The sequence below is a fragment of the Panthera onca genome, chromosome F2, assembly GCF_046562875.1.
Source record: "Panthera onca isolate mPanOnc1 chromosome F2, mPanOnc1 haplotype 2, whole genome shotgun sequence".
NCBI lineage: Eukaryota > Metazoa > Chordata > Mammalia > Carnivora > Felidae > Panthera > Panthera onca.
The window spans coordinates 29395557-29419789 of NC_138356.1; the positions used below are offsets into that span (position 1 = coordinate 29395557).

At 38.3% G+C, this 24233-nt stretch overlaps 1 protein-coding gene and 1 long non-coding RNA gene across 3 annotated transcripts in view; one reads left to right on the forward strand and one right to left on the reverse strand.

Moving 5' to 3' along the window:
• The window catches only part of LOC132664225 (uncharacterized), a 239695-nt gene extending 217671 nt beyond the window's left edge, over nt 1-22024 (reverse strand). The window contains exons 1-4 of the long non-coding RNA XR_013553356.2: nt 21830-22024; nt 19788-19898; nt 19029-19173; nt 10603-10865 (exon numbers count right to left, since the gene is read on the reverse strand). This is a non-coding gene — a long non-coding RNA (uncharacterized LOC132664225). The remainder of the gene's footprint in view (nt 1-10602; nt 10866-19028; nt 19174-19787; nt 19899-21829) is intronic.
• Nucleotides 22025-22160: 136 nt separating this feature from the next.
• Nucleotides 22161-24233, forward strand: part of ZBTB10 (zinc finger and BTB domain containing 10) — a 37067-nt gene continuing 34994 nt past the window's right edge. Inside the window, exon 1 of one of the 2 annotated variants that reach the window (XM_060610785.3) lies at nt 22161-22256. In XM_060610785.3, the coding sequence (XP_060466768.1) occupies nt 22161-22256 (96 nt within the window). Of the gene's footprint in view, nt 22257-23075; nt 24164-24233 lie in introns of those variants that run through there. The other variant, XM_060610784.3, reaches the window with a different exon arrangement.

The window sequence follows — 24233 nt, forward strand, 5'->3', positions numbered from 1 at the left end:
ATCATAAACTTATGCTCACTTTGTTTCATATATACCCCTACCAATTACTCCCAATTGGTACTGATTATTTTGAAGGAAATCCCTTAATTTCATTTCATCCATAACTATTTCAGTGCGTACCTCTGAAGGAGAAATTTTAACATAATGGCAACATCCATATAGTCCTAACAATTAACACTTTCTTGACATCATCAAATATCCAGTCCATGTTAAAATTTCTAGTTGTTTCATAACTTTTTTTTTTCCTACAGGTGATTAATTTCTATTGGGATCCAAATGGTATCCAAACATTACATTTGATTGCCATATCTCTTAAGTCTCTCTCTCTCTCTTTTTTAAGGGCCTATACTTATTTAGATAAGACCTAAATAGTTATATTTGAAGTAGAAATTGACAGATGGCATAAGACATAGAGAACTAAAGTAAAATGGGAATTCAGAAATAACTTTTGGTGACAGTTACCAAGAATAATATTCTCGATTTAAAAAAAAAAAAAAAAATTACAGGGCACCTGGGTGGCTCAGTCGGTTGAGCATCCAACTCTCAATTTTGGCTCAGGTCATAATTCTAGGGTTGGGGGATTGAGCCCTGTGTTGGGCTCCACATTGAGTGTGGAGTCTGCTTAAGATTCTCTCTCTCTCTCTCTCTCTCTCTCTCTCTCTCTGCCTCTGCCTGTCTCCCCTGCCCCACTCATGCTCTCTCTCTCTCATAAAACAAAAACAAAAATACAGTGGAAGAGTACATGATGCCTATTAACATCCCTTGTAAAAGACAAAGAATTCTTATACCTTGTTGTCTTTGAAAAAGAGAGAGAGAGAGCATGAGTAGGGGAGGGGAGTAGAGGGAGAGAAAGAAAGAGAATTTTAAGCAGGCTGATATGTTGGCAGTAAGTAATGATCACTGTCCACAGCAGCAGATAAACATAATATGAGCCACATATGTAATTTTAAATGTTATAGTACCCTTATTTGTAAAAAAGTGAAAACAATTTTAATAATATATTTTATTTAACTCAGTATGTCGAAAATACTGTCATTTTGATACTTAACTAAAAATCATTAATGATATATTTTATATTCTTATTTTCATACTAATTTTTCAAAGTCTGGTGTATTTTTTCCACTTATAGCTGGTAGGTGTTACAGTCTGCTTGCCCTGGCCCATGAGAGCTGACTGTGAGCATCTCATCCCATCTACATTTAGGACATTCCACTGGTAGCTCAAAATGGCTATGGTGATAGTATTTACGCCACAGCAAACATCACAAAGCAGGGTTTTTTCCACCTCAGAGAGCCAGTTATTAAACACTTAACAGTATACCACCGGTTAAATCACACCTCATTTCGGACCATCCCCATTTCAAGTGCTCAATGACTATGTATGGCTAGCAGATATTGTATCACATAGCCCATTATGGGGCATGGAGTTGAGTGTAATCTATTCTATCATTCGTTCTCTGCTAATTAGCTAGAATAGTCCTACAGAGAAAAATTTTCCTCGTTAACTTTTTAGTTATCCTAATGTATAGTAAATTCAAGGAAGGCAACATACAGCCTCAATTATTTTCCTTTATTAACTAGTATTCACAATAATGAGTTGATTCCACAGCAAAAGTAACCAATTAGTATTTTTTGGTAGCATTATGAGTTCATAGATTCCAACATATTTGATCGTTTCAATCCATTGCATTTACTATTTTTATTAATGTTCATATTGTCCCATCTTTGGCCATTGGAGGCTTCTTTAAGTTCAGAGCCCACATTTTAGACTGCTAAGCTACCACTAACACCAACCAGACTTTATGTCTTTTAATTTCAACCATTAGAAAGTAATTGACCTTATTTTCTAGATCAAAAGTACAAAAAGCTTGGGATTCATTGACTTAGCTTGTTTCAAGGGCCCGCCACTATGTCCAGCAATGTCACATGGGAACTTGGCAACTCTGTTAGGAATCAAAGGTGAGGCTATCCTAGAAGAACAATCACTTGGTAGACAAAACAATAGATGTCCACCATCACATATTTAAAAGATTACCGAGAAAATTTTAAAGCACATCATCCTTTTCATGTCATTAATTGGTTGCTTTGTTTATTCATTCAACACATATCTATTAAGAATCTGTGATATTCATGGAACTATTATTCTGACTGTTAAAGTTAGTTTAAAAAAACATAAACCGGGGCGCCTGGGTGGCTCAGTCAGTTAAGCGTCCGACTTCGGCTCAGGTCACGATCTCGCGGTCTGTGAGTTCGAGCCCCGCGTCAGGCTCTGGGCAGATGGCTCAGAGCCTGGAGCCTGTTTCCAATTCTGTGTCTCCCTCTCTCTCTGCCCCTCCCCCGTTCATGCTCTGTCTCTCTCTGTCTCAAAAATAAATGTTAAAAAAAAAATTTTTTTTAAAATAATAAAAAAACATAAACCTGTGTGAAATTCTTATTTTGTGTTATTTTTATTTTTTTCTTTTTATTTGTTGCTGTTATGCATTTATTTTTTTTTAATTTTCCCTATGTGAAATTCTTGAATCCCTAAAGATGTTTGACTCTATCAAACTGAAAGAGAATGAGTGTTAAAAACACTGATATCCTTTAGAAAGTACTCATAGGCCCTTTAGAAAGTAGCACAGAAGGCATAATTGCACATACGTAAGGAGACAGAGAGCATCTTTTTGTTTCATGTGAGTTCAAGAAAGAGGCACTTTTTACTCAGATCGTCCCTGAGATATGAAAACTACATTTTACGTTAAATGACCTCATTTAAAATTTTCTATGGCAAAAATTAAATGGGACAACAAAGAGCTCTAACAGAGCAAGTGTGGCCCCTCCAACTTCTTAGTATCCCCTCAATGAAATCTCTGAGAGCAGTAACATTCATCCAACATCCCTGCTAATCAACTGGAGATTGGGCAGATGAGTATTTTAGTCATGGTCATATGCTTGCATAATCTTCAGCGAGCAAAATATGAAGAACCTATTTTCTAGTAAAAATAGAATGCACAATAACCAAAACATTCAAAGAATGAATTGTTAAAATTCACCAGGTACTCCAAAACAAGCAAAGAAGTACTTTCAGGATTTTCTTTTTAAAAACAAAAATATCAGCAAACGTTTCAAAACTGAAACTTAACTGACCTTAAAATTGTAGTTATCTTGAAAAAAAGAAAAATTGTAGTTGTCTTATAATATTTTTGGTTTTTTAATAAACTTGTACATTTGTAGACAATTTAACACAACCATAAAACATGCTACCAGGGAAAATAATTAACCTGAGGGAATAAATGGGGAAAGTTACCAAGCAAAAGAAAGCCTAGATTCCAAGATCCCTCCAAATAGGAAATTGTTATCCTGTTCATTTTATTTTAGAATCTTGCTTCTTTTTTGTGGGTGGTGGCTACAGGGAGGTCTAGGAGATAATTTAAGGAAAATAAAAATATTATGGATTATATTTAAATTTTTTCATTCAAAATAGAAATAACATTGAGAGAAAAAATGTGTACTTTTAGAACTCAAATGATGTGTTTTATTGAAAACTGTCAATAAAGGAAAGAATATGGTATAACTAGTCATTCTTTTTATTTTTGTAATACTGATGACTCTAATTGTCCTGTGCTTTGAATAACAGAATACATTCCTGCAGATTTTCCTTCTAAGAGGTACCTGTACTTCTCTGGGAAATGTTTTTTCAGTCTAATATTTAAACTTTCATTTACAAGTGTGCTACTTAGCAATTCTGATTTGGTTAGCAACATTTAAATATATTACTTAGTCATTTATGATAATTTAGCACTAAAGATAAATAATCATACTTATTCATATTTGCTATATTCATTTGAATTATAGACTTCAGTGATTTTTAGGGTACTTGAAAGTATAAATGAGAGTTATTGTCCTTGTTTGGTCACTATATTTTATGTTATCAATACCAATATAATCTGTTGCAAATTCAAGTTGATGATACTATTGCTTCTAATTGTATTCTATGGTATACACTAATAATAATACACTGTCATTTTTTCAATCAACATCTACAGAAAGATTGCCAGTGTAATAGATTATGTTAGTGTGTTAGAGACACAAAAGTAGATATGACATAATGTTCCTTTAGAGAGTTCATAGTGGTGGTGCAGACAAATCCATACCTAGCCATATTAACATAATGTAATAAGGGCAAAGATAGGCAGGGGTCTTGGGTATTACAAAGGCACAAAGGTGTGTGTGTGGGGGGGAGGTCAGTAGGTAAGTAAAAGACTTTCTAGGAAGAGATGATAACTGAGGTAGGTTTTATGAAAGAATAATTAGTAATTAATTAAATGATGAGAAAGAAGGAGGGTGCTCCAGACAGAAATAGCGCCACTGCTAGAGAGCAAAGTGAAAGATAAGAAGTAGAAGGAGATGATAAGAGATTAAAATAGAAAGTCAGATGGAGATGGAATTATTGAATTCCATGTTAAGGAGCTTGAACTCAATCTCACAAACAATGATGATTCACTGAAATGTTTACATAGGGAAATGAGGGGCGCATGGGTGGCTCAGTCAGTTGAGCGTCTGACTTCGGCTCAGGTCATGATCTCACGGTTCGTGGGTTTGAGCCCCGCGTCGGGCTCTGTGCTGACAGCATAGAGCCTGGAGCCTGCTTTGAATTCTGTGTCTCCCTCTCTCTCTGCTCCTCCCCCACTCATGCTCTGTCTCTCTCTCTCTCTCTCTCTCCTTCAAAAAATAAATAAAATAGTTTAAATAAATAAATAAATAAGTAAATAAATAAATAAATAAATAAATAAATAAATAGGGAAACGAGATAGTAAGCTATAGACAGGGCCAGACCAGAGACTAGAAGTGTAGTTAAGAGGATGTCATAGTATTCAGGATGAGAGCTGATGAGAGCCTGAACTAGGAGAGTGATAGCAGAGTTGGGGGTAGGAAAAGGATTCAAGAACTAATTAGGAGGTAAACTGCATAAGAGTTGGTAATTGATTGAATATGGGACATACAGAAAATGCAAGAGTTAAAGACAATTGTGAAGCATAGCACCACACCAAGTACAACAGAGAATACAGGAGAATGAATAGGTTTCACAGGAAGTGATGACTTCAATAATTTTAGATTTGAGTGTGAGGTGTAACTGTAGCATACACATAGCAGCCAATCAGCGCTCTGCAGAATGTTTTGACATATAGCTCTAGACTTGATGTCATTACCAAGTGGCAGTTAAAACCATATCAATGGGTCAAGCAACTCAGAATGTAGTGAGAATTTTTCCCTCTCAACTCACTGTGAAATTATACTTTTAGAGTGCTTATCTCCACTTTTAACTGTGAACTTTAGATCCAGTACCTATCATGAGTGGATCAATCTACTTGATTCATCATTAATTTATGTATCTTTGAGGTTGTCTTCAGAGTCTAGACATGGAGGCTTACGTTAAGTGAAGAAGCACAAAACAAAACAAAGACAAGCAAAGTATCTAAAATTAAATGTATTGGCAATTCTTCAGGATTATTTCTTACATTCCAGTGGCTCAACAATAACCCCCAACATATTGATTTCTTGTGGAACTTTTAAAGTAGCAGCTGAATTCTTTGATTAGTTAAAAGCAACTCTATTATTTTTGTTGACTTTTAAGTTAAATCAAAACTATTTTCTGTGCAGGCTTCAAGGAAAGAACATGAATAAAACTCTTACAATGACATTTCAGGATCATGTGTGGAAACCATGCAGATTAGCACTGACACACTTTCCAAGAGCTACTAAAGACAGCCTTTATGCAACTGGGCAAAATGAGTGGGTGAATAGTTGTGTGTGTGTGTGTGTGTGTGTGTGTGTGTGTGTGTGTGTGTGTTTCATTTTATTTTTTTTTAATTTACATCCAAGTTAGTTAGCATATAGTGCAACAATGATTTCAGGAGTAGATTCCTTAATGCCCCTTACCCATTTAGCCCAACCCCCCTCCCACAACCCCTCCAGTAACCCTTTGTTTGTTCTCCATATTTAACAGTCTCTTATGTTTTGTCCCCCTCCCTGTTTTTACATTTTTTTTGTCTCCCTTCCCTTATGTTCATCTGTTTTGTCTCTTAAAGTCCTCATATGAGTAAAGTCATATGATATTTGTCTTTCTCTGACTGACTAATTTTGCTTAGCATACCCTCTAGATCCAACCACATAGTTGCAAATGGCAAGATTTCATTCTTTTTGATTGCCGAGCAATACTCCATTGTATATATATACCACATCTTCTTTATCCAGTCATCCATTGATGGACATTTGGGCTCTTTCCATGGTGTGTGTGTGTGTGTGTGTGTGTGTATGTGTGTGTGTGTGTGTGTGTGTTTTAAGTGGAGCCATGACCTCTGAGATTTTCTGTTGTTTTCACTATGATCTATAAACTGAACAAAGTGCTATTTTCTTTCTCACAGAAGCAGTCCATTACTTGTCTGGCACTAAGGCACTGTATCGGAATGAAGCCATAGCTCCTGTTGCTTTTAATGGCAAATACAGGCTACCTGTGCCTCCTTTCCTATGTCCCATGTCCAAGGTAAACAATTTGATATAGCAATTCACAGTTCTAATTTTCGAAAATTCTAATTTGCCACAACATTTTTTCATGATCTAGGACCCTGCTTCAGAATCTTTCTAATCACATTGCTAAGCAGTAATTAAATTACCACCAGTCAACTGGAGCTGACAAGTAAGAAGGAACTTGAGTGCTACTGCTGGTCAAGACCTTCCTTTTTCACATTTGACTTAAGGCAGGCATCAAGTGTGATTTTCCTTGAGATAAAAAAGTGAACTGAGAATATAAAGATAACCAGAACTGTGTTCCTTCTTCAAGGAGCTCACAGTGGAGTAGGGGAGATAGACATGTGAAATAACTGAGGATCCTTCACACTAACGGTTTAATCTGACTCTACAGTTTAACCAAGAAAGGGGAGATGAAAAAGAACAGATGCTTCATCTATGTCACCCTATGCAAGTACATGGAGTACAGAGCTTTTACCTCCTACCCAAACTGAAACCAAGGCAGATAAACTTATTTCATTCAATCACCTAAAGGTATTGAGAATAATCTCTTTGAAATGTCACAATCAACATGGATTTAATGTTAACAATAAATACAAAAATTTAGCCGGTTACACATAAATAGCCAAAATAATTGGTTTACTAGAAATCCTGTATTTGACATGAAGTCCAAGCATAGCACTGGGATACATACAGTTACCATATAAAAATTTAAGAAAATTCTTCCATGATCCTCAAAGTGAATCTCAAAAGCACATCTAGCAACGGACTCCACAGCTAAAGAAGGATGTGGAGAAAGTGGAAGGGATTTGAGAGTCACAGAGATGATTAAAGGGTTGGGAAGATGGGAGCTAGAAATTATTTAGCCTAAGTTAGAGAAGACTACCAGGTTTCTTAATAACAGTATTCAAGCAGAGGAAGGGTTGTTATATACAAGATGATGAACAGCTGCTTTCTATCTCAACTGGAGAGTGGACAGAGGAAACAGACTTTGAATACAGCATGATATACCTAAGTTAGACATAAAGAAGAACTTTTAAGAATGAGGATCATTGGATAAGAGACCTCAGGATCCTCTTATTATTTTTTTAATGTTTACTTATTCATTTTGAGAGAGAGAGAGAGAACGCACATGTGTGAGCAGGAGAGGGGCAGAAAGAGAATCCCAAGCAGGCCCAATGCTGTCAGTGTAGAGCCATACAGGGGGCTCGATCTCACAAAGTGTGAGATCATAACCTGAGTGGAAATCAAGAGCTGGATGCTTAACTAACTGAGCCACCCAGGCACCCCCAGGATCCTCTTATTGTACCTATTCCTTAAATGATGCTGTTTCACAGGGTCCTCTTCAAATTCTTTATCTCTTTTCACTTTATATGTTGTCCTTAATTTATTTCATCTACTCCGATTTAAATTACCTAGTATAAGCTGATAATCCCCAACATACATCTATATATCTTTTTCTCTATATCTCTAATCCAGACCACTTTGTAAATGGCCTCCTGGACATCAGGCTTCTGTCTTTTACTTGTTCAACTGTCATAACTGATAACCCTGTCTCTCCAGTCTTCAATTCCATTCTCTGGTCTATATGATGTTCTGAACCTTGGTTTCAGCTGAGGTCATGATCTCACAGGTTTGTGAGATCGACCTCTACATCGGGCTCTGTCCGCACAGGGCCCACTTGGGATTCTGTCTCTGCCCTTTCTCCACTCATGGGCGCACATGTTCTCTCTCCTCCAAAATAAATAAATAAACTTAAACAAAAGATTTAAATAAATAAATAAATAAATAAATAAATAAATAAATAAATAAATATTAAAAAGCAAGTCCAGTCATTTCCCTGCTTACAATTTTCTGACAGACCCCATCATTTACTTGCTTTCCATCATTTTATCCCTTAACCTATCCAATATCATCCTTGTCACTCACCAAATGTTATTAATTCCAAGATAATTTCACCCCTTTCATCCCACTCTGTCTTTACAAGTCTGTGCTTTTTTTAAGTCTCTGTATTATTCACTCTTCCTAGAACACACTTATCTCCTTCTTTCTCTGGTTCAGCTTCAGTTCTAGGAATTTTTCATTGACCTTACCACATTGGACTAGTGGCCATGAATAAATGCTCATGAATTTCCATGAAAACTTGCCTTGAATAACTTAATGTTGTAGTCAGTATTAATAAGAGCGTTTCCAGACTTCAGGTTCAGTAATTGCTCATTTAGAAAACATTTAAGTAGCTTACTAACAGAATCTAATGATCAACCTTCAAAAGTGGTATATATCAGACTATTGTGTTTATCACACTAGCCTCAGGCTGCTGTTCGTCTGACACTTCTTGCAGCATTTCCTCTGGCATTTCCATATCACTTTCCCATTACCGTACTAGTGCCTTTTCCTCAATCTCTTAGCCTGGCACAATTATTGATACATATTTAGACACTTTATGTGCAGCCTCTTGAACTCATTTCTTACAATACTGAGGCAGGTAGTGTGCTCACTTTACAGGTGAGAAAGTCATCACCTATCCACAAACAACATATATGTATGTGCATGTTACTTAAACAGAAGAAAAATATACATGTCATGTATATTCTATGGGCTCTGGCCTACCTAACATGTCCTCTTAAATACCTCAAAAGAATCTCAAAATGAAATTTCCAAAACATGAATTCATAACTTTACTCCCAAATCTTGCTCTTCTGATGTTACCTGCTTAGTGAATAGTGGACACTTAAGAGTCATCCTCCACACTTTGCTCTCTTTTAATCCCCATATCCAATCCATCCCCAATTTATATATATAAGATTTTCTTCCTAGCTATTTCTTAAATTTGTCCAGTTCTCTCCAACTTTACCATTATTAGCTGAGTCCAAGTTTTCATCACGTCTTATAACAGCCCCTATATCCTTTGGTCTTCTTCTTATCCATTTTCTACAGCCAAAAGGATCTCAAAATCCAAATCTAATCATGGTACTTCACGCTGTCCCTTCCTCCCACCTCATTTAAAAGCTCTTCAGCAGCTTCCCATTGTTCTTATCAAAAAGACAAACTTAAAACTGATATTCAATGGATCACATCCATGCATCTCAAATTCACCTATTCTCACATCCTGCTCCCCTTCAATTGCTCCAGGCAGTCAGGATTGCTTTCTGTCCTTCAAACCCGTGATGACACATTGTTCTGCAGGCCTCAGCACAGACTGGAAAGCCGTCTCTCTTCTCCATTTCACCAAGTTAACTTTTAATCATCCTTCAGATACCACTTTCCTGGAGAAATCTTCTCTGATTACCCTCAAAAACCAAGTCTAACCTTTCTATTTCTAAAAGCCCATTTGTTTCCTTCTTCTCTTCTTTGTATTTGTTTTTGTGATGATTTGATTATCAACCGCCTCCATTAGATTGTAAGCTTCACGAGAGCAGGAACTGTTTATTCTTGTTCACCATTTTATCTCTAGTACTTATCTCTACTACCTGGCATGCAGTGTTGGAAAAATTGAATAAATTAATTTGTTGATTTATATTTGGTAAGCACTGATCTAAGTGCTTTACATATATACTTTCATCAAATTTGCACAACAGACTTACCAGGTTACTACCTTTCTATTATTAACTCCATTTAGAAATGGGAAAAACAGGCTCTAAAGATATTGGGTAATTTTCCCAAGACTCACAAGTTGAAAAGTTAAATCCTCTACAGTAAAACTATATGCCCAACATTTTGTGGATACCTTTGGAGACATTAATGTATTAATTAATGTAACACTGAGCACATGAGCAGGAAGAAGTCTCTGAATCATGAATTGATCATTTGTGTCTCTTGAGCAAACCTGAAAATCCTGAAATATTTAAGAGTCAACAACAGAATCCCACGGTTGTTAGGTCAGGTTACTTAAACAGAAGAAAAAAGTAGGCTGGACCTGAATTGTACTTGTTCAGTGAGCCTAATTGTTCCACTGACCAGTGAGGCATAATAACTTTGCACAGTACAACACTGACTGTGACTGGCCTAGGGGAATGTATCTCAGAGCAGTCAAAAAAATTTATCAAGCCAAAATTAATTAATTGATTCTCACTTCACCGAAAAGAAAACAACTTACCTCACTCACGTTCACTGTCTTTGTTCATGCAGAAGACTCTGCTGAGCCATTGTAAGTAGTGCAACTACTTTGAGCAGTTTATCCAAAAGTGCTTCTGAGTTTTTCCTTCTCCACCTACACTGTCTGGTCAACTCCTTTTGCGAACAGAGGTATAGTGGCATAGCCATTCTTTATGGGTCTTGTTGCAAGAGTAATATATCAAAGTTCAAGATGAATTTTATGTTGGTTGATCACGAATGTTCGGAAGAGCTTCACCTTCATTTCTGGAAGTTGTGTTAAGGATTTTTAAATTATCATTACCATCTTTTATGAAGTTATTGTCATCATGACTACTGAATTTTTACTACATGTAGGAGGCTGATAGATACTTAATCTTCAGGTTACTACAGAGAAAGTCTTCAGAATTCCCACTAGCTTTTCAAGCAGGACTTGAAGAAGTAGAAATAATTTGTTGATCTCAGTAGTATTTTCTCAGATCTGCTACTCAGGTTTGGGCATTCCCAAACTGGGCTTGTTCACTATATTTTAAATACATTAGAGTTTGGATACTATCTCAAGCCAACTCAGAATAGATTGCCAATTATTTTTCAATAGAACATTTATCTGGAAGGAGAACTTAGCTTGTTTACTAAGAGAATTTCTTCCTAGTGAATGAATCTACATAGGAGGCCAAATTAAAGATCAGATTGTTGGATGAGCCTGTAATTAGGAATTAGATGGTATTAAGAAGTATCTGATTTAGTCATTTCCTTGCTTAAAAAATCTTTCAGTCTTGCCATTGCTTCAGGAGAAAAAACAAATTTTGTATTGGTCTCTCCCCCTTCTTTCTTTTCAAATCTCACCTCAAGCATTTCTATAGTCCAAACACACTTGAACTACTTAAAATGTTCTTACTTCTAGGATAATTTTCCTTATATTTTGGTAAAATTCATGCTTTCATCTATATTCCCTAGCAATTCAATTTTTAAAACCAGCAATAATCATTCTGTCCTCCATGTTTCCACAGCAATTTGTACATATCTCTATCAACACTTAACCATTATAATTATTAATTTTACATGTTCCTCTCCTTCATTGAAATGGGAGTTGCTTGGGGGTTGGGACAATCTTATTTACCTATTAAATCCTGGTGTTTGGTACACAGTAGAAATTCAAAACATGTCTTTAAAATGCTTGTTGGTTACGTTCACTAAACTAGGTAGTAAAATGAATATCTCCATTCCTCAATAAGTCCAGAATATTCTGTTTTATAAAATAAACATTCCTATTTACATTCTACTAGACTGGTGTTTCTCTCAGGATTTTGAATCTTGTGAGTTAATAAAAATAACTTTTTAAAAACATTTTAGGAAGCAATGAAGCAAAAAACATTAAAAATAAAGCCACCATTTGTTAACATCACAATTTTAAAATATACCTTAACTCTAAACCATGAGAAAGGATATAATTTAAAATAATAGCCTTTTAAATTGAACAAATTTAACATTATGAAAAATTTTCTAGGTTATTATTTTTTTTTTCTTTCCCAACTGGTGAAAATTAGCATTTGGGACACACTGAACTAGATCAGTGTCCCCCCCCCCAAAATAATTTTAAAATACTAGGTACCCTTTCATACATTTCTAAGATATCACTTGAGATATTTTCATTGTAAATTCAAATTATTGTAATGAATGTCATTTCTGGCATGTGATAGATATTGACACTACAAAATAAAATATCTTCTTAGAAAAATCCATTCAAGGGTAACTGGGTGGCTCAGTTGGTTAAGCATCTGACTCTTCATCTCAGCTCAGGTCCTGAGATCGAGCTGCTCATTGGGCTCTGAGCTGGATGTGAAGCCTACTTAAAAAAAAGAAAGGAAGGAAGGGAGGAAATCCATTCAATGGAATCTGTATACTGCAACTGATACCCATCATTATTCACAGTTTTATAATATGACACTTATACTCAGAAGTCCATTATCAATTAAAACTTAATTTCAAAATTTCTATAACCCTAAATGTATAAAATATCCTGAAATGAGTTACCTTTATAATTACTAGTGCACATTTGGTCAAAGCAACATAAATATATTGATATTAAACATGACATAAACATTTACTAAAATACATTTCTTAATTAGCTGAGTTTCTTCAACTAATTAATGTGGTAAGAATTTGTTTGCTAGGATGAGAAATAGTTTGTCATACATTTTATTCCCTTTTTTCTTCTTTTTAAGACGTGCTGAGAATATTTGTTCACAAAAAATTATAGATGAGGGAAATAGAAGGGGTTTTAACTACGTCACAAATTCTTTAAACTCCTTGAAGTTACTTGCAAAAAACCCTTAGTGATCTATTGTTGAAAACTATTTTTAATGATTAGCTGACACTTTAGTTAGGTCCGTCTTCATTTTTGTTTAAAGGAAAAGCTGAAAAACATTTGTACAAGGATAGCTACCAAGTAATTAGGGACATTTTACTTTCTGTGTCTGGTGTCCCTTTTCCATCCTGGGGCAATATAACACAGTTAATATTAGGGATGGGTAAAATGTGTTTGCTTTTTTTTTGTTTTCTGTTTTTGGGGGGTTTGTTTTTGTTTTGTTTTGTTTTGTTTTGTTTGGTGAAGGGGGAGAAAGGTTTGTGCAAGGTGGAGGTAGGACCAGAAAACCAATGGGGGGCGGGCTCTCTAGCGGCTCAGTTTTAGAAAAATAGTGCATATGGAAATTTAAAGGGCGACAACTAATTCTCTTAAAAAAAACAAAACAAAACTACATGCTGGTTACATAGTTCTTAGATATTCCTTGGAAACCTCGAGCTGAGCATACTCCAGTTTGAAGAGCACAGGAATATACCTGAAAGTATATTAATTCTATTAGCTTTAGTTTCAAAGTGTGGTATTTTCTGACCTTGACACTACCTCCAAATTCTGGGGGAAGGAACTTATTTGCAATTTTTAAGCCCTCTGTGAAATCATTATGTGAAGTTGTGTAGACAGTCCTGCTTTAGGGGCGCCTGGGTGGCTCAGTCAGTTAAGTGTCTGACTTTTGCTCAGGTTGTGATCTCACGGTTGGCGAGTTCGAGTCCTGAGGTCAGGCTCTGTACTGACAGCTCAGGACCTGCAGCCTTCTTCGGATTCTGTACCTTTTTTTTTTTTTTAATGTTTATTTATTTATTTTGAGAGAAAGAGAGAGAGCTCACCAGAGCAGGGGCAGGGGAGAGGGAGAGAGAGAATCCCAAGCAGGCTCTGAGCTGTCAGCACAGAGCTTGACATGGCTCTCAATTTCATGAACCATGAGATCCTGACCTGAGCTGAAATCAAGAGTTGGACACAACCAACTGAGCCACCCAGGAGCCCCAGCACTGTACTTTTAGGACCTTGGCATCTTTCTCTCTTCCATGTTTTCTCACCTGGTCCTTCTGAAGGGAACCGGTTTGTATTTGTAAACTTATGAAAGAGGTGGATTAGTGTGAAATCTGTGGCTACTGATCAGAGCCTAATTAATCAACCTATCGGGGAAATGAATTTGTGAACCAGTTATCTGTACACTAAATATTTGAGATAGACCTCCTACAAAAATTGATAATGTTTATGTGGTTTTAATAATTCAGGGTTCAATAAAAATAAATATTAAGCCTCTGCTCCTACTTTATTGTTCTCATTCTTTACAGTCGATATAAAAATTCATATTGTAAACATGATCTATTTTTGTACAAGTCATACATACAAAGAAGGCCTTTTACTTTTTACTTCATCTGAGTACAGTGAACTCTTATTTGTGATCAATTAAAAGACAAAGAAACTGCAATGACAAAATGGTTAGCTATCATTAAATTCTGAATTTCAAATATTTTTTTACATAGTACTCACCTAGGGGCACCTGGGTGACTCAGTCAGCTGAGCCTTGGTTCAGCTTGGGTCATGATCTCATGGTTCATGGGTTCAAGCCCTGTGTCAGGCTCTGTGCTGGCAGCACAAAGCCTGCTTGGAATTCTCTCTCTCTCTCTCTCTCTCTGTCCCTTCCCTGCTCACACTCTCTCTCAAAATAAATATTTTTTAAAAATTTTAAAAAATAAATGATACTACCTAATTTTTTAAATAAATAAATAAATAAATAAATAAATAAATAAATAATGAGTTTTTAAGTACACTCCATGCCCAACATGGGGCTTGAACTCACAACCCTGAGATCAAGAGTCATCTGTTCTACCGACTGAGCCAGCCAGGCACCCCTAAATTTTCAAATATTTTTAATTAAAAGCAAAACTTCACAGATAAAACATTTCATTTTTTTGTATTTTTAAAGACCTAGTAGTTTAGTTCTTAAAAACTTCAAAACAATCTTCCTACAACTGTACACTTTATAAAAATGTCTTACACTGTATAGCATGTACGTATTATCAACACTTAACACCTATTGTATTTCTGTTCTAGTAGTTCATTTTGATCTATGTTTTAGTCTTTTGTTGAAAGTTCAAGGTTGTGCATACTTAGTATTTGAAAATTTGCACATTCATATATGATTCATTCAACAAATCCTTACTAATTATCTGCGATGTCATAGTCACTGTTTCTACACACTATTGAGTCAAGCCAGAAAGAGTCCTTGACCTCATGGAGTTTTCGGTTTATTGGGGGAACATGCAAGAATCAAATAATTACACATGTTTAAAAACTACAATTATGACAAGTGCTGTGAAGGAGAGTTAAAAAAAAATACTAGAAGAATCTTCAATAGCATATATGAATGTTGGGTGTGTGGGGGGGGCTGGTTAGGGAAAGTTGCCCTGAGGAAGTGATATAAGGATGAATGTGGGTTAATTAGGAGAAAGGAGGGAAAAGCATTACTGACCTAGAACAACAGCTTCTACAAAGGCCAGACAGGTATCAAAGCAAACATGAAGAACAGAAAAAGGCTACCTTCTAGAGGAGAGTGTTAGAGGCAGGGGGAGCCAGGCATGAGATGAGGCTAGAGTATGAAAGGCAGCCAGATCTTGCTGGACTCTACAGGCATTTAGAAAGTGTTTTTACATGTAGACAAACAGAAAATAATTGAAACCTTTGTAGGGTTTTAAGCGTGATTGTGGGTGGGGTGATAGGATAAGATTTGCATTCTGAAAAGATTACTGGCTTCACAGTTGAAATGGATTAGAGGGCAGGGCAAGAATGTATGGTTTACTGAGATAGACTCTTCTCTGAACATTTGCATATAAACTTCAGACTTTGAAAAATCAGGTTTTAAAGGGATTGGGATTTTCTAAGAAAAGAAACACTGTTTTTTTAGCTTTTAAATATTTTGTGTTTATTTTTTAGGAGCAAAGCAAAATGGGTTCACAGTGAGTATAGAAAAAGAAAAATGAACAGTACACCTTCCCAGAAGTCCTGGGAAAAAGTTTGTCATTGATTATTGATGTTAACTTTTTCTCCCCAAATGAAAATAGCTTCATTGATTTTTTTGATTATACACCCAATATAAGTTATATTTTCACTATAAAGCAGTACAGAAAATGTGTTAAGAAAGTTTTTTAGAAACTGAAGTTCAACTACTGACTGAGATAAGTATTGTCCCCATTCTGGTGAATCTTTTAAAACTACTCTCCATGCTAGTATTCACATATGAACTTACATATACATTCTAGGGACCATGGCTATCAATAAATATTAATAGGAGGAATTAATTATTCCCATTATATGTGTTAATATATTGCTTTCTTCACTCAACAACAAGCCTTGGACTTATAAAATGCCATATGAACCTTTTTAATGGCTAGTGAATAATTCATGATAAGTGTGTGCCATAATGTATGTAAACAACCCCACAGGATGGAAGCTCAAGTTTTTTAGGCTTATAAACAGTGCTACAGTGAATATCCTTGCACAGACATCTTAATAAACCTGTCTAGGATAAATTTCTAGAAAGGAAATTGCTGGGTAAAAAGATACATATATTTTTTTGTTTTGATACATATAGCCAGCCTAATGTTAAGCTATTCCTATTTACATTTCTAATTATATTAATTTGCTATACTTCTAATGGATTAAAAAATTACTTATTCATTGGTGTTTTTTATGCACACTCCTCTGATTACTGGTCAAGTCTGCACATCTTCCCATACATTTATTACTTACTTGTATTTCTTACATAGTTTTAAAAAAATTTTTTTAATGTTTATTTTTTGAGAGAGACAAGCAGAGTGTGAGTGGGGGAAGGGTAGAGAGCGAGAGAAAGAGACAGAGAGAGACACGAAGAATCGGAAGCAGGCTCCAGGCTCCCCAGATCCTGACATAGGGCTCAAAGCCATGAACCAAGATCATGACCTGAGCCAAAGTCAGACACTTAACCAACTGAGCCACACAGGCACCCTTCTTCTTATATAGATTTCTATGTCCTTTGCACATTTTTTTCTTTTACTAGATATGTGTTTATTTTATTGATTTATAAGAGACCTTTGCTTATTAGTGGTATTAAGCCTTTGTCTGCCATATATACCCCAGATTTCTTTTTCCTAGTTCACTTAAAAAAAATCTTTATTATTAAAAAAAAAAGTTTTAAAATTTATATAGTTAGTTCTGTCAGCCTTTTTCTTTAAAATTTTTTTTTTAACATTTATTTATTTTTGAGAGACAGAGTGAGACAGAGCATGAACAGGGGAGGGGCATTGAGAGAGAGGCAGGACCCAGAATCTGAAGCAGGCTCCAGGCTCTGAGCTGTCAGCACAACACCCAACATGGGGCTTGCACCCAAGATCATGACCTGAGCCAAAGTCTGATGCTTAACGGGCTGAGCCACCCAGGTGCCCAGTCAGCCTTTTTCTTTAAGGCTCTTGCTTTTGTGTTCTACTTAGAACTAGGTCTTTCACTGTCCAATATTATAAAAATACATCCCTAATTGTATTTTCTTTTGGTACTTTTTACATTTTCATGAGCATTTCTGGAGGACAAATGATACTGACTTTATTAAAATTTTTCCTTTTATGAGAAATTCCTCTTTTAGGATTTATCTTAAAGAAATAATAGACACAAAGTTTTAGTTTCAAGGATATTCACTAAAGAATTATTTATAATGACCAAAAAACTGTAAGCAATGATAAGTTCAACACCAGAAGACTGATTACATCAATTATGGTATATCCATAGCCATTAAAATGACACTAAAAATATTTAATCATATTAAAACATATTAATAAACATAAGCACAAATATGCTAAGATGTAATACATAAACACCAAAAAACAATTTTAGCTAGGCACAGAAGAGTAAGATTGTATTTACACGACAGTGGTTAGTTTTGGTACCGGAAATAATGAGTGATCTTTTATTTTTTTCTGCCATGAGCATGTATAAAGTATGAAAAAAGTTTAAAATTTAGTGTACCCTGTGATTACACAGTGTATAGTGGTGTTTTAGTAGCTACGGGTGCCTTAGACTAGAGATTGTCTTCAACCTTACAAATATAACTTTTGCTTCATCCAATAACCTTGAGCAAGTTGGTTAACCCTTTTGTACTTGAGTTTCCTCATCTTTTAAATAAGGATAATAATACCCATCTTGATTTCATTCAAAAGGAAGGTGTGTAGGGGCGGTCTGTGAGTTTGAGCCCCCCCCCCCCCCCCTCCCCTGTCAGGCTGTGTGCTGACAGCTCAGAGCCTGGAGCCTGTTTCAGATTCTGTGTCTCCCTCTCTGACCCTCCCCCTGTTCATGCTCTGTCTCTCTGTCTCAAAAATAAATTAAAAAAACAAAAACAAAAAAAAACAAAAGGAAGGTGTGTAAACTGTTCATAATTCACTGTAAGCTATATAGAAAATATGATTTACATTCAACTACATAAACATCATTGCTTTTTTGGCTTAAACCCCTTTCTTGAGGTGTGACTGACATACAAAAAGCTGTACATATATTTCTTAAAGCTTTTATTTCTTTTTTAAGTTTACTTTTTTTTTTTTTTTTTTAGTAATCTCTACACCCAACATGGGGCTCGAACTCATGACCCTGAGATCAAGAGTCCTATGCTTTTTTGACTGAGCCAGCCAGGCCACCCACAGTACTATTGAATGTATACAAATTGGAGATAAATACACACCTGTGAAACCATCACCACAATCTATTCCATAAACATATCCATCACCTTCCAAAGTTTTCTACTGCCCACTTTATTATTACTTTTTTTGTGATACAGACATTTAAGACCCACCTTCTTAGCAAAATTTTAGGTATACAGTACAGTATTGTTAAATACAGGCACTATGCTATACAGGAGATCTTTAAGACTATTCACCTTATATAACTGAAATGTTGCACCCTTTGACTAATACCTCTCATTTCCCTCTCTCCCCAATCTCTGGCAACAATTACTCTACTTTCTGCTTCTATGAGTTTAACTAAATACCTCATAGAGGTGGTATCATGCAATATTTTTCCTTCTGTGTCTAGCTTATTTCACTTACCATAATGTCCTCCAGTTTCAACCTATTGTTACAAATGGCAAGATTTCCCTCCTTTTTTAGGACAGAATAATATTCCATTGTATGTATATGATTATTGTTTTTAATGTAAATTCGATGGAAACATTAGTTCAATATCTTTACTCAGCTAAGGAAAGAAAAAAAGAAGAAACAGAAGAAAAAGTTGTCTACCAAATTAAACTGCAAGGGAAAATAAATTATTCAACAAACATATACTAATCCCCTACTATGTGCCAAGCATGGATTGGGATAGGGAATTATAAAAGTGAGTAACACATAGTCTCCATTCTCAGGTACTTCAATCTGGTAGATGACACATGTCAATCCCACAGACAGAATCATAGGCTATTGTCCCTAGAACTAAAGAGGCAAAGTGCCCCCACCAAAGCAGTAACTGTCAAGTTTGACTATCAAAGATCAGATGAACCAGGTATAGGATGTCAGCCTCACAGCAGTTATAGTGAGACAGTATCAAGGTAACCTACAGAATTTTACATAGCCTAAAGTGAAATTAGGGGATAAATTGGTTGGGGAATGCCCCATTCTTGAGGGGTTCCCCTGGTAAGCATAAGGGGGAATCCCCTTAAATATGGTAGAACCCCCAACAGTAAATGTAGGGGCTAAGGGGAGAACAGATCCCTACTTGCTAGCAGGAGACTGGAAGGGGTGGGGGAATTCTTAAAAACTCCATTTACAGAACAGGAGATCCCCTTATGTTACTCAAAGTTCCCTCATACATACAGCTGTTTTGAGACGTTTGTGATTACTATCCTCTTGAACTTTGATTTTGATTCCATCTCCCTTAAGGTTTAGAGGAAGACCTTAATATTTCTTTATATATATCAGGAAGACCTGTATATTTATATAGAAAAAACAATAAAAATATAAATACATACACATACATACACCACACACTCACACTATTTGGCTGTTAGGAGTTCAAGAGTCCTATAATTTAAGTCATTTACTTGTACCATTTGAATCTAAAGTTCATTCCCAATTAATCCATGTTTAAATATAATTCCAGACAGAAGACAAAGTGGATTTTACAAAATATAAGGTAAGATATGTCTGAGAAAAATACAGTCCTGACACAATTCATACCAGTAGGGATTCAAACATTTTTGGTGGTTCTAGGGCTACCAGAAAGCAAAAATAATACTAGCAAAATTCCTATTATGTACTAAACATATAAGATGAAAAGAAGCAAAGATGTTCATTTAACAGTTTGGAATGAAAATAATTTGTAAAGTTGAAATAAAAATTCTTAAACCCACTTTCACTTACCATTACCTTAATCCTAATGAGCAATTAACTTTAGTAACTCTTTTTATGGGAGAGGCACTGGTGGTTAAAATACAGTAAATAATGTATTTATTTGCAAAGTGCCTGGAATTGAAAAAATGCATTAAGGACAAAGTACTGTATTGTTATAGCATTCTTCCATATATTACATGGAAGCACATATTATATGTACCCCAACAGGCAGAATCCTATCTTCTCCAAGGTACAGATTAGGTCAATGTCATGAGTCTACTGTCTCAGACTTTCCAATAACTAAAACAAAGCAGGACAAAATGAAGAAAAAAAAAAAAAAAAACACCAACAATGCCAATCTGAGGATTTGTATCAGGATTTGAAGCTGTTGATCACTGGTGGGCAGGTGACCATATGGATAGGTGATAATATGATCATTACTGGAAAAATAATTCAAAGCCAAAATCTTTTTGTGGCAGGTTAATGTATCATTCTTTACATTAAAATTACATTTCATCTAAAAGATAGAACTAATATTTTTTTGTTTCATATACAACACCGTTCATTTATACTGGTACTAAAATTATAGAGAATTTAAGTGGAAGTTGCTTTGAATAAATCTATACAATCAATAGCATATATGAGTCTGGATGTGCATGCATAGGTATAGCCATTGAAAAATATTAATATTAATGGTATTTTATAATATGTCTGGGAAACTGCTTTTTAAAGCTAATCTGAAGAAACATACCATATTCCTTACTCCACATATATATTCAAATTTTTAAATAATTTTCTTATTTGAAAAATAGAAATTTCAAAAGAACAGAATCATCAAACTTGAGGACCTAAAAATTGTAACACATGCTCTTTATTAAACATAAAATTTCCCATTAATATTTAATGCAGATTATTAAGGCCTCTAACCATAATTTGTAACTGTAGAGTTTGTATTTCCAATTTTTTTTCAATGCACATTCTAACATATATTAATGTAAAAAGTGTACCCTGTCATATAAATGTCCTTTTTCCCTTTTTCAAGAGTAATTATCTTGAACATATTTCATATTAGTTTGTGATTAAACTTTCAATATATTTCTTAAAAAAGTTAAAAAGCCTCGCCATAGTTTGAGAACATCTTTTTTTAACCTGAAATAGGTTTGAAAAAAAAATAATTTAAAATTTCACATTTTAAAACAATAAAACGAGTCTAAACACTTTAGTATTAGCTAAATTTAGCATACTAAAATTTCAAAAAAAGGAGAAGGGCTCTAAATTGGAAAACCTTCTTCTGAAAAACTCGACCAAGATTATGAGTTTCGTTTCTAGCCCAATCTGTTCTTTTAATCATTCTAAATTCCATACGCAATGTAAACAATTAAAAAATAAGTCTGAAAAATTAATTCTTGTCTTAAGACACACAGTCCTTGGAGTCGCACACAACGTCCGTAGAAGCAGACTCCTCCCCGCTCCTGGGGAAAACCCTGCCTAATATTTATAACGTTATGACATACTGTAATACTCACAAGGTGGTTGTAGAAGTATAAACACGACTGGAGTTATCTGATTGGCTGGTGGTGATGTAACACCCATGTCAATACTTCCCAGTGAACGCACGTGTTCGACCTTTTATTTAAATTTCCATTTCATCACAGCAATAAGACACTCGGGGCGGTGCATTTTCTGTGAAATGATTATTGCCTTGGGCCTGAGGTGGTGCCTCGCACACACAATGCTGCAGACGAGGAGGTGTCGGTGGTTGTAACCTCCTCGCGTGAAAGGCACCGCCTGGTCCAGTCTTTGTGAAGGAACAAAATAAGTTCACTTCCTTGGGTACCGCCACCCACCCCTAGGCAAATGACAAGGCTGGAGCGCAGCTCCCACCGCACAGTTATTTCTAAAGTCCCAGGTGAACTCGTGGCGAGAGAAGGAAAATGTGCGTCCCGGCCGCGGGTAGGTGCGTGTGGGCAGCGGGGAGGCGGCCAGACCCTGACACTCGCCAGCTGTTTGTCCTCCGCGTAGCCCGGCCCCGGCCGCACACGCCCGCCCCCTCCCCGAGACCCCCAGCCAGCCGCTCGGCCTTTTGTCCCCCGCCCCTCGGCCGACTTCCTTCCCCCCCGGCCGCACCCCCGCCCCCAGGCCGGAGGCGCGGCCCAGCCCCTTTCCCGGTCCCCTGGCGCCCCCACCCCACCCCAGCCCAGCCCCAAGCCCAGCCCCCCTCCCCCAGCCCGGCCCCCACCCTTTCCCCCTCCAGCGGTTACTGCTACCCCGGTGCATTGTGGGCGCACGGTCCGTTGTTCATTTGCCATTCGACCTCCGCCAGGGCCTGGTCGGACGGAAACGCTCCGCCGGCTTTATTGTCGGTTCGTTATGTGGCGGAGCCTAGCAGTTTAACGTGCCTCTCGCCCTCAGCGCCTGGAAAGCCGGCGGCGGCGTCGGGACTCCTCGGCGCACCGGAGGAAGGATATCTGTTTGGAGGGTCGGTGTGTGCGCGCGGCTTTAAAGAGGGGGCAGCGGAGGGTCTCCCCGCACTCCGCCTCTCAACTTCGAAGGCCCCACGCGCCCCCGGCTCGCTGCTCACCTCTCCGCCGCCCGCCCCCTTCTCCGCGCGGGACGCTGCCCGGAGCACAGCGGGGCGGGGGTGGAGGACGAGGAGGCGGCCGGAGGCGGCGGCCCGGCGGGCGGTGGTGGACGCGTGAGGCAGCCCCGGGAGCGAGCGCGAGCCGGGCGGCCGGGCGGGAGGGCGAGGCCGAGCCCCGCGAGACCGGAACGCCGGGGGTGGGGGCGGGGGCGAAGCCGAGGGGGAGCGGCGGGGAACGCGCGGGACGCGGCCCGAGGCCGGGCGCGAGCCGGGGCACCGGGCGGCGGCGGCGGCGCGCGCCATGTCGTTCAGTGAAATGAACCGCAGGACGCTGGCGTTCCGAGGAGGCGGGTTGGTCACCGCCAGCGGCGGCAGCGGCGGCGGCAGTTCCACGAACAATAACGCTGGCGGGGAGGCCTCGGCTTGGCCTCAGCAGCCCCAGCCAAGACAACCCCAGCCGCTAGCGCCTCAGCAGCTCAATGGGCGGGGGGCCGACGAGGAAGTGGAATTGGAGGGCCTGGAGCCCCAAGACCTGGAGGCCTCCGCTGGGGCGGCCGCCGCCGCCGAGGAAACCAAGGAGTTGCTGCTCCCCCAAGACGCGGGCGGCCCCACCTCGCTGGGCGGCGGTGGCGCGGGGGGCCCCCTGCTAGCGGAAAGGAACCGTCGGACTCTGGCCTTCCGAGGAGGAGGCGGCGGCGGGGGTCTCGGCAACAATGGCAGTAGCCGCGGCCGCCCCGAGACCTCGGCGTGGCCCCTGAGGCATTTCAATGGGCGAGGGCCAGCGGCTGTGGATCTGGAGCTGGACGCGCTGGAGGGGAAGGAGTTGATGCAGGACGGCGCGTCCCTGAGCGACAGCACCGAGGACGAGGAGGAGGGGGCGAGCCTGGGCGACGGCAGCGGGGCGGAAGGCGGCAGCTGCAGCAGCAGCAGGCGGTCGGGCGGAGATGGCGGGGACGAAGTGGAGGGCAGCGGTGTGGGAGCTGGCGAAGGAGAGACTGTCCAGCACTTCCCGCTCGCGCGGCCCAAGTCCCTAATGCAGAAGCTACAGTGCTCCTTCCAGACCTCTTGGCTCAAAGATTTTCCCTGGCTGCGGTATTCCAAGGATACTGGCCTTATGTCTTGCGGCTGGTGCCAAAAGACCCCTGAGGACGGGGGAAGCGGGGACCTTCCTCAAGTGGGGCACGATGAGCTTTCGCGAGGGACCCGAAACTACAAGAAAACCCTTCTTCTGAGACATCACGTCTCTACCGAGCACAAACTCCACGAAGCCAACGCCCAGGTACAGTATATCCTCCTACTTTTTAAGGTCTTTAAAGGAAAGATTTATCAGCTAAAAAAAAAAAACAAAA